The sequence below is a fragment of the Rhea pennata genome, chromosome 6 (genome assembly GCF_028389875.1).
Source record: "Rhea pennata isolate bPtePen1 chromosome 6, bPtePen1.pri, whole genome shotgun sequence".
Taxonomy (NCBI): Eukaryota; Metazoa; Chordata; class Aves; order Rheiformes; family Rheidae; genus Rhea; species Rhea pennata.
This window is the reverse complement of record NC_084668.1, coordinates 29,816,770-29,828,181: the sequence shown is the minus strand read 5'-3', so window position 1 is coordinate 29,828,181 and position 11,412 is coordinate 29,816,770. Positions and strand designations below refer to the sequence as shown.

The 11,412-nt window shown below is 39.4% G+C and overlaps 2 protein-coding genes across 2 annotated transcripts; both read right to left on the bottom strand.

Annotated features, from left to right (window-relative positions):
- Positions 1 to 1,390: 1,390 nt before the first annotated feature.
- On the bottom strand, positions 1,391 to 6,295 carry ASNSD1 (asparagine synthetase domain containing 1). Its single transcript, XM_062578758.1, has 3 exons — positions 4,814 to 6,295; positions 2,875 to 3,056; positions 1,391 to 1,723 (listed from the first exon to the last, which is right to left on the bottom strand). Exons 1-3 carry the CDS (start codon positions 6,293 to 6,295, stop codon positions 1,462 to 1,464), a joined length of 1,926 nt encoding a protein of 641 aa, XP_062434742.1. The 3' UTR covers positions 1,391 to 1,461.
- On the bottom strand, positions 3,004 to 9,846 carry ASDURF (ASNSD1 upstream open reading frame). Its single transcript, XM_062578759.1, has 5 exons — positions 9,706 to 9,846; positions 8,233 to 8,286; positions 7,279 to 7,354; positions 6,294 to 6,388; positions 3,004 to 3,056 (listed from the first exon to the last, which is right to left on the bottom strand). The coding sequence occupies exons 1-4, from the start codon at positions 9,775 to 9,777 to the stop codon at positions 6,318 to 6,320; spliced, it is 273 nt and encodes a 90-aa protein (XP_062434743.1). The 5' UTR covers positions 9,778 to 9,846; the 3' UTR covers positions 3,004 to 3,056; positions 6,294 to 6,317.
- Positions 9,847 to 11,412: the final 1,566 nt, after the last annotated feature.

Below are 11,412 nucleotides of genomic sequence, written 5' to 3'. Positions count from 1 at the left end.
GCTAACATACACATAAGTTGCTCTAAAAATGCCAAAGAACGTAAGTGATTTCAGTATGTCAAGTATTTTAAAATGTTATTTTCTCTACAACCAACTATTTGGTCAAGAAAGTCCATAGTTTCAATAAATTCCTTTCCTATGAGTAACTGGATAAACAGAGAAATTCATCAACACAAATTATATGGTTTCTTAAAGCTAATGTCTAAACCTATTTAGGAGTTTTTCAAAAATTATTTCTAATGCTTTCCTAAAAATTAGCAGGAAAGAAGCTACTGGCCTCCATGTCATAACTGTGCACTATATCTTTTTAGTGTTTAAGGCTGTGCTAGCTTTCTGTAATAGTTGCCCTTCTTGTGCTATTTTTAATGTAAGAATAATGCAGCTAATGTAAGAATAATGCCATATTTCATCAGACTAATAGTCCTCTTTGCTCCAATCTCCCACTGTTTTAGAGGATGCAAGAAGTCTTGCAAGCAGGTGTCACAGGATAATGTAGTAGAACATCACTTTTCCTCAGAGCATCAGTTAAAAAAAAACTGCCAGTGCTCTTGAAGCACTGCAAAACTTTTTTATAAGAAATTTCTTTACAGTCTGAGTTATTTTTGAAATCCTTATACTCTTAGCAATACTTCATAGGAATAGCTGTAATAGAACTAATTCATTTTAATACAAGGCATGTCTGGCATCAGTGTTCCTCTTTTTCTGTTTAATTGGACAAACTTTCTAAAAAACTAGAACTGTAATCTTGACTACAAAGCTCACACTTTATGAAAAACACTGGTGAGCGAGTACCTAGTTTTGTGGATAACATTGTTTTCTTTCGATTTACACTGAAGCTACTCTTCAGAGGAAGTTCCTCTGTTCCTATTTCACCCCCACGATTGCATTCAGATACTCACCTAGATCCAGTCTGATTGTTGTTGTTTGGTTAAAACAAGCTTCCTTTTTTGTTTTGCTTGATCTCTTTAAGGAGATCTTCCTCCCACTACACAAAGGATATCTTGCAACTTTAGGATAAGAAGAGCTAAAGCTAAAGGAGCAGCAGCAAGTCCAGGGAGCAAGGGGAGGGAGAGCCCGGGGGGAGCTTCCCTGCAGCTGGGGCTCCCCCCGGCCTGGCTCCAGCTCCCAGAGAAGCCGCTTCTCAGGTAGCCAAACCCCAGTGCAAGGCCTGCAGGTGACCCCAGGAGGCGACAGGCCTGCAGGCCCCCACAACAGTGGCTCTGACCCTGGCGCCCACTCCACGGCAACAGCAACACCGCAGCAGCACCCTGGCAACGCCACCCTCCCTGGGCTCCCCCACTCAATGGGCTCCCTCCTGCTTCCCAAACCTCCGGCCCTCCCAGCTGCAGGACATAGTATACTAGTATGTAAAGAAAAAAAATAGACCAAATATTCTAAAACAACCCCAAGGTTTTTACTGAATATGCATACAGGATAACAGCAGTTTCTCAAGATGTAGCTTTATACTTCATCTATTGAAAGTAACTTTAGTCTGCTGCATGTATCAGAGGCTTTTTCACTGTTGCTCTCCAGTTTTGCAATGCGAGATCCAAATTGTACAGCCCTCTTTGGCAAAATGGCCGAGGCTGTAAGGCCAAACTCCACAGCTGCAAGGCGCAGAATCAATTTCTCACCAATTCCTCGAGGTAAAGTCAAATCTGCTTTTTCTGAGATAGGCAGAGAATTGAGGAATGAAACAACATCTTCATCAAGAAAAGGAAACCTAAAGAAGAGACAGACATGGTGAAAGACTCTTTACAAACTTGATACAAACTATCTTGGTCTTTCTCTGCTATCACAGTCTTCAAAGCCCATGCTCGTTTCTAATTAAAGATGTGCTTTAAATGTTAGTGCTGCAGTACTGCAGCAAGTCTCCATGACAGATGCACTGTCTTGGAGGATGACATGATCATCAACTCAGAATCCTGGAAATTTTCAAAACTGCACTCAAGTATAAAAATTAGCATTTCTGATGCTTATTTTAATCCAAAAAATAATCAACCCCCAAAACAACAAGAACACTATGCAAGACTTAAAAAAAAAAAAAAAAAAAAAAAAATCACATTTCTCAGAATCACTTTTAAATGCTAAGAATACTACAAGAAGCTGCATCATAACCTTGAAACAAAAATTTACATGGAAAATTCTGACAACCTTCTGAAGAGAATTTTGGATAATTGTATCTGATCACAAAAGCAACTAACAGCACTGCCTGCCCACCACTGCAACTATTCTTTTTGCTAAATTGAAAATGTATGACTAAGAATAAATTTGAAAAAACATCTTATGGCACAAAGATCTCATGAAGAGATCTTCATGCACCTGAGCAGCCCCTGCTACTGGACAACTGTAAGAAACTTTTTGCAAGTAGGTGCTAGTGTGGAAGAAGTAAACAAGGATAAACTGGTTCTTTGACTATTCTGATTTAATAGCCAGGAAATCTAGTGGATAACAATCATGCTGTCATTGCTTCAGCAGGAACACAGGGCTTCTACGCTGTTGTACCACAGCCTCTGTAAAAGCTAGATTAGGTAGCTGTCTTTTTCCAAAGTGACCCTGCAAGCCACCACACAAACTTTTCAAAGTTGTGCAAAAGACAATTGAACTTAAAATGATAAAAACTTGATTTTGCTTATCCCAATATTTAACAATTGCTGCTTCTTGAAGTTTCCAGATAGTCATCTGCAGTACTGTAAAAGAGTTCTTGAAGAAAATACAGCAACTTTTCAACATTGTATTTTTTCAACAGTACATACTAGCACAGCTAAATTGGAATTTAGAGACAAAAAAGTGCATAGGAGTTGCAATTAAAGTTTCTCTCATAGTGTTAAAGTCAGAATGTAAAAGTTTTGCTTCATATTAAGGCAATACTACCTGGCTTCTTTTCCATGATCGCCAATAATTCTGTCATCTCTACCAAGATTCCTAAAAGAAATGCGATCCAACTCCATTTCAATTTCTTTATTTAGACCCTCTAAACCATGTTTTTCGAAGCAAACACGATGTCGAGAATATCCAGCAAGCTGCTCATCTGCCCCAATTCCTGTAAGTACAACCTAAGGAAATAGAATAAAAGTGCTCTTAATATCCATGCAGTCTAGTAATATTTAGCAGATTTAAAATCGTTAACTACAACTTCATAAGGAGAATAATGTATGCATTCCATCTATACAAACTAGCATGATGGGATGTACCTTACACATTTACAGAGCCTGAAATAGTTTTCAGTTGCTGAAAAGCTTGATTTAAGTAGGTTCATAGGCAGACTGAAAAGTACAATCATTTCTACCTACGCAAGCAAAAATATTGAAATAATGTTATGCCTGTCACAAGTATACCAGTATCTTTGAAGAACACAATTGCTATACAATAATTGCTATTACAATAATCAGAATCTATCATCAGCCTTTATCATCATAGATTAGGTTGTATGTCATGTTTTTAAATAGTTATCTGAACATATGCAGAGATCATTATTAATTTATTGGCTACTGGGTAAATAATCATAGAATGGTAAGGTTGGACCTCTGGAGATCATCCAGTCCAACCCTCAGCGTAGCCCATATGGGGACTGAACCTGCAACGCTGGCATTAGCAGCGCCATGCTCTGACCAACTGAGTTAAACCTGCCCCCAATAACAATAATCTTATACAAAGTAAAAATGTGTCATATTGTTCTGTCCAGTCAATGGCAGATACGTAAAGTATTATAAAAACATTAATACACCTGCACCATCATCATGCCTTCAACAGCAATTCACTGCAAAATTAGAATTCTTAATATAACCAGTCTAGAATTCTTAATATAACCAGTCAAGTAAGCACTACTATTCTGACAGCAGCTAGTGGTCAGCTTATGCACAAAACAGTTACCGGCACACAGTAACGTAATTGAAAGGAGAATGACACTGTCTCTTCACAGTTAACTCATGACCCATTTCACCATATTCTGAATATAAACCTTTTCCTCACCAAATCTGAGATACACAGCTTTAAGTAAATCAGTCAACTAAATCAACTGTGTTCTACACTGATGTTATTTAAGCAAGTTACTGTTTCACTCCAGTATTTTTTTAAAACCCTGCAACTAGCAGAAAAATAAAGAGAGCCGCAAAAAGCAAGGGCAGCCATGGACTGCAAACTCCTGAACTTATTCTTCCCTGTATGAACCATCAGGAAACTGAAGGGGTAGAGGAAGTGAGAAGAATGAACGGAATTAATGAGAAAAACCATGTAGTTATCAAAAAAGACTTAAAACTACATATACAAAAAACAAGTTATAAGAAGGAAAACTCCTTCTTGTAGTTCAAACAGATTTAATCAGATTGTAATTACTAAAGTTTCCAAGAAATAGTCTGTCATTAATTAGGGCTAATTTCATCACATAAATAATGTGCCTAAATAATAAGCTGGTAACTTGCAAGCCTGGAAATGCTGGCACAAAACAATATTGCTTAATAACACTTCTAAAATTTGTCACTAGATTTATTAACCTACTCAGTTTGAAATGAATAGCAGTTATACTACTACTATACTGCTGAGTTACAACACAGCAAATGATAGGTGCTGGTTGTTATTTTTCTCTAGTGATATTGTTGCCTAGTCAAACTTCTTGAAAAGCCATGTAAGTTACATGACAAATGGATCAAATGCAATTTTTACATTAATACAAGAATCATCAGTACAAAACTATTCTGCATTCTTCCACTGGATTTCAGAAGTCTTATGAATGTTAAATACACTTAAATGATCCCTGAGAACAGAACCGATTTTGTGCAAGTCAAGCATAAAGCAGAAAATAAAAGATTCGTACCTTTGCAGAACTTCTGTATGGTTTCAGTTCTCCTTGGTTACTAATAAAACCCTCTCCTCTGGAAGCAAACCAAACTGCACACCCAATGCTGTCATCCAGGACTGTATTCAATGGATAGATTAAGTGACTAATGCGCTTTTGTCTCATTCTTTTCAATTCCTCTAGCGTAACATTAATTTCCACAAAGTTCCAGGTTCTTAAAGGGTTAAGAGCTTTTAATTCTTTCAGTCCTGCTCTACCAGTGATTCTGTCAGGAACATCAAAGCAAACCAAGTGATCATCAGTTTTAGCATCAGGATCTTTATAGCTTTCTTGACAAGAAAGCAACTTAAGTTGTATTTCCTGGTCAATATGGTTTTTAGAGGCACATTTTTGCTTCCTTTGTTCTTTAATCATGAAAGCTACATTGAGAAGATCAATTGGTTCTTCCACAGGAACATGTTGATCAGCAAGGGCTGCAATAACCATAGAATCAACGCCTCCAGAGAAGAGCACTGCAACATGTGCTTTACTGGTAGACATGCTTGGAGTGTCTCCTCTTTTCTGATCTTCATCTCTAAAGAGATTTAAAACTCGTTTCTTCACTGCTTCACTTAAAACATCAATAAATTGATGGACTAATTTCTTCTTGTGTTCTACTCCAAGAAATGCTTGAAGAGTTTCTAAAGAAACTGTACGGTTAATGTTGCTAACATTAGTGCACTGATCTTCACCTAAAGCTTCAGAAATTGTTTTATTTAAGGGAATAATTGGTGTTGTCAGACAGAGTTTTGATTCATTTGTTGCAAGAGGTATATGGTTTGGCAAATCTTTTGAAACTCGATCCAGAACATTAATGAATATTTCTTCTACTGTTTTCTCTGTGCAACTATATTTCCATGGAAACAATGTTAAAGACAAAGATTTAGTTGCTGCACAAGCTTTGAGATCAATTTTGAAAATTCCAGATGCTGGGACTTCTTGCCATTGGTTATTAGATTCAGAATAAACACCTACAGATGCGAGACAGACAGCCCTGTCAACCTCATTACTGAACTGCCAAAGCAAGCTACGACGACCGAAATAATCCCTACCAAACCATAAACAGTCTCTAGATCCTTGATAATAAATAAAAGACCATGGACCTCGAAGTGATGAAAAGAGTGACAAAATGTCAGTTTCACTATTGCATAAAGTAAGACGATTAAACATAATTTCAGTGTCATTCTCTAGAGATCCAACATGAACTCCATCAAAAATTTCTCCATTCCAAAGGAAAATATTGTTACTGGCATCTTCCAGAGGCTGAGGAGTCAACAAGCCTCTCAAGTGAAGTACATGACCAGAAAACAGACACTCATAAGAGATACCAGACACAGTTTTTATGAACTGTTGACTACTGTCTGGTCCTCTTCGTCTAAGGCAGGAGAGCACATCTTTGCTAAAGAAATCATGAATAGTATGCTGCTTAGACAAGGTAACAACACAACAAATACCACACATTGCTAATTTGAATCCAGATGGACTATTTCTTGATTTTGGTCTTCTCTGAATTTTCTATCTCCTGATGTGCCTTCTTCAATTCATCTAATGTATCTGTGCAACAAAAGAAAAACAAAATCAGTTTCATGAACTAAGTTTGAGATAATATCTAAGCAACAAGCAACTCCAGACACTTGTTCGATAAAGAAATATACAAGAAAGGATAAGAAACAAGAGTTCTGTAAGAGCAATATAACACAAAAAGACGTTTGTTGTAGCCAAATCCTCTTGGGTTACACGAGGATTATAGTTTTTTACCCTCCCCCAAAGAAAGCCACTGTACAAATACAAGGACTGGGGGAAATAGCCAGTTGTTGCCTATATGATCAGTATAATTTACATTTGTAACAGTTAAATAGCTATCAATTAAAATGTCAACATCAAATTGCAAAATTAGCTCTGACCAAAAGAAAAAAGAAATTAACAATTGTTCATTTCAGGAAGTAAAATAAGGTATAAATTTATACATCTCACTTATTTTTCTGTTCAATCATCAGCTCTTTTCATTTATCCTCTATTCTTCTATTTTCACAACCCCATAAATCCATTCTTTCAACCACTTAAAGATGTCTAGCTTAGTTGCAGGTAAGATGCTCATTATTTTCTTATTTAACCACACAGTTTTTAGATGGCCTACTTTTCTTTACAAAGAATCAGTTACTGTACAGCTTCCTGAACATCACCAAGGACAGTGAACCTTTACAGGGCATACATCCTCCCTCTTCCTGCATCTTCAGTACTTGCTGCTTTATGACAGGAAAGTAATTCCACTTGATACATGGATGTTTATCTAATCCAGAAAAACAAGCACATGTCTGAAATCTTTGTGTTTAATGAACAGTTGACAGTTTTCATTTTAATATGCTTCTGAAATCCTGAACTACAAAGACAATTTTAAAGTAGTTAACAATTTGATTGATCTTCACACCAAAAAAAAAACTTACTTTTGCATTGAGATAATGTTTCCGTTCTGTCTACAAGGAAGAATATGTTGCTATTGGGTTGCTGCCTATAAACTTTCTGTAAAACAAAAACAAAACTGCACTGAGTCAAATCAACAGATTCAGGCAACCATATTGCAGCAGAAACTGACAATGGTCCATTGAGAGCTCTACCCTGCCTACAGCAGCATTCTAATGTACTACTATCAAAAGCATTTCACAATTGCATTTCTTTTCTGCACTTCCCTTTTCATCATATATGAAGGAGTACATTTCATTTAAAGACATATAAACATCAAATGTAAAAATATTTTATGAACTCTTGTGGCCAATTCAAACATATTAGCAACTTCCTCATCCTGAAAGATAAAACAAAGGCAAGTACCATAAAGCCTTGAAGAAAAACAAACAAAAACCTTTCATTCTATTCTAAATGACAAGTACTCACCAGTTCCTTAATATTAAGTGTCATCATGCTAAAGACAAACACACATGATATGAAATGTCAGAAAGAGCCGATTCTTTGCACAATGTATAAAAAAACCCTAACAGGTTATATGCAATATTCTGTTATAAACATATAATTTTTACCTTTTATGTAACCGTACATTTACGAAGTTAATTCATTATGAACATCATAAATTCAAAGCAACGGGAAACAGTGAGGGGAAAAAAAGATGACATTTGAAGAGGAGAAAAAAGCACTGTACTCTGTTACACTGCAGACGTGTAATGATAAAATCATCTGGAGCACAAATTATTTCAAGAACAGCATACTGTGTCTACGTTAGGCAACTTTTTGTCTGTGTGTTATTTGTTTTTTTTTAAAAAAAAAAAAAAAAAAAAAGACTTGCACAGTTTATTTGCTGGTCTGATTTTCTGTTTCCCCTCTTGCCTCTGCACTTATTTCTCTGATGCTAAAATGCAACAGCCAAAAACAAATTTGTAAGTACTTACCCGGTTCTTCTTTAAGTTAGAAAGCTCATCAACTACAACTTTCTGTTCTTTAATCTGAAAGGCAAAAATACATGCTTCAAGATAGTTATTAAAAATAAACCATTATGTTACAATCCTGTTGGGATTCCTCTTACCCCTATTTTAAGGCAGCTACATGCACACATAGTTGCTGTTCTCTGAATGAACCAACACAAAAGTGAAAGCAGGTGTAGCAATGAAGAAAATGCCAGAGGCTGCTCAATATTCAAAATTGACAGTACAATAATTTGGACTATGCAACTGAATTACATACATAGACTTCTTTTGAATTATTATCTTAAAATATTAATACATCTATGAGCTGGTAAAGTATTAAATTACCGCTTTAGAAAGGAGTCATTCTGCACAGAGTGGTATTTTGACTGTCCCTCAGGAAAATCATTACTAGAAGCCAGCCACCTCTAGTTATTTTCAGTCAGAGATCACATTTTTCCCAAGAAAAAAATTGCAAACAGCTAATAAAAAATGCTATTTCTCCCCACAAAATTATTTTATAAGCTCTATAATACACTTTACAACCAGTTATTCTCCACATTCTAAATGAAGTAAGTCAAAAAAAAAAAAGGTAGACAGAAGGAGCTTCATAAAGCCAACAAGATCAGCAAACACTGTTCAGCAGGCACTTGTTTCTTTTTGTCAGAAGCAAACAACATGTGTTTCTTTATTCTTTCTTCACATCACCTGGAGTTAGTACAACAGTAGAAAAATGCCGTAAAGCAGGGCTACCCAAACTAACCTTGGCATATAGAAAACTTTGCCAGCAGTTACATCAGTATTTTGTGTCTGGGAGTATGTGAGCATCTGACAAAACAGCAGCGTCATCTTTTCCTAGGGACTGAACCAGCAACTTCTGTGTAACAGAATTTAGAAGCTCCAGCACTCTTACATGTGATCTCTGCCCTCTTCTTTCCTGGCAAGCTTTCCAGGCAATCAAAAAATACCACTGACTCTAGGTAATATGCTCAAATGGAAAAGAAGTGGTTTTTTGTTTTGTTTTTGTTTTTTTAAAAAAGCAGTCCCATAGAACTTGATTGAACTTAGATTTCATACTAAATGAAACTACTAGGTCTTCGGAAAACTGTATATTTACAACAAGTATCAGTCAGACCGAAAGCTGCTTGGACTCTCTGAGCAACCAGAGACAAGTAGAAACTACAAGAAAAAGCCTCGCCAACTCATCGGTTAACTCAGGCGTTAATTAAAGGTCATTACGGGACAGAGGGTCTATCCCGAGCTGTAAACCGAAAACAACTATCACGGGGGTTTTCACTCCGTTTCCTGGCAGGACCCACCCTCCGTTTCGCTAAGCAGGGCACCACCGACACTAGGGCTTTGCAGGGCGCCGGCCCCCGCCGCCCGGCCCGCGCACAGAGCGGCGGGCACTGCGGGGAGGCGCCCGCAGGGCGGCGCGGGCCCCCCCGCGCCGCAGCTCACCCTGCGGCTCAGCTCCTCCTTGTGGCGCAGCCTCGCGCTCTCCTCCTCCGGCCGCGGCGCGCGCCCCGACATCCCGCGGCAACCGCCGCCAACCGCCGCCAACCGCCGCCAACCCCCTCGCAGCCGAAAGCACTAGGCACCCGCACACCGCACTAGAGGAAGCGCTCGCGCCTGCGCGCGGCGAACACCAATCAGCTTGCGTCTCCCTCCCCTCACGTGGGGCGAGCGAGCATGCGCAGGCCGCGTGGGGCGGGGCCGCCCGCCTCACACCTGCGGGGCGGGGACGGGAGGGGCGGTGCGGCCGTTAGAACGAGGGCGGGAAGCGGGGCCGCGCGAGGCACGAATGGGGAAGCAAGGAAAAGGGGGAAAAAGGAAGGCTTTGCTCAGGAACCGCCTGGGAGAGCTTGTGTGGAGGTGGTAGCAGCCCTGTGCTGGAACTGGGCAGCAGGATCTAGCAGGTGCTTTTACCTGTTGCTAAGCAGGTGGAATTTTTGTAGTCTTATTTTCTTGGCTAAATGACTTGCTTCAGCTTAGGAGTAGGTGTATATTGGCTTAGGAATAATGGTGTATATATATGCTAAGTCAGAGGCAGAGCCAGTAAGTGGGGGAAACTAAGTATTTCAAAACATTCTTAAATGATTTGATTAAAAGAGTGTGACAAAGATCGTCTGAATCAAAGGAGACGGTATAAGTAAAATAGAGAAATACTTCATCTACAGTCTGCATTATTTGTTAATGACAGACACAGAAGTAAGCTGTTAAAAATCATGTTATATGAAGAGGGTGGAGAACAGTTGGATTGGCTGGTACTGTAAAATGCATTTTGCCTGTCTTCCTGTTTCTTTGTGTCGAAAACAGAATCTTTACGTGTGGAATAGGAGTTTGAGATGCTGTGAAATGCTGTAGCAGAGGGAGGTCTGAGAAATCTTTCTTCCACAGGCAAGACCACATGGATGACTGTGGAAGGGATGGATTAGAAAGCTTTGTGCTCACAAGGAAGCTTTTTCTGACTGCAGTGATTCTCAATAAAAATCATTTCAGCAATTCAATATGCTGAGCTTGTATAAAACGAAAGTAGTTATTTAAATTCTGACACTAGAGACCTCTTTCTGACCTCAAATCATGCTTTGTTGGCAGTCAAAACAGGAAGGAGAGCCAGAAAATGACTTGCATCGTCAGGTTATTGGAGTCCGAAGAGTTGTCAGGGACAGTGTGTCCGGTGACTCAGTGGATCTGTGCCAAGTTTCTGCAACGAGTGATTGGAATACAACCGTACTTGATGTGCGGTGTATTACTACGTTGTTGGACTCTGCTGGCAGTCCCCTCAGAACATTCTGCTTCAGCTGGGATACTCCAGCCCACTCTCTGACGGAGAAAGCTGCTTGGGAAATGTCGCTGGCACCTGGGGAAGAGGCTGGAGGAGGTTCCAGCAGGGCCTAACCCGAGCAGCTCTGCTCAGAGCTGGCCTAGGGGCTTCCTGCCCCTCCACATGGGAGCTACTTTTAAACTGAGGACCTGGTGCGTGGCTTGCACCTGAGCTGTGCTGGGCCATCCCTGGGCTGGGTTGCTCTGGATCCTGTTGGCTGCTCTGCAGTGGATTCTGACTTGCTGACTGAACTTCCTGTTTTGACCTTGGACCTGCCTCCTCATCATGAACTTGTCTGGGGAACTGCACTCTTGGCCAGACTGGGTTATTGTTGCAAGAGC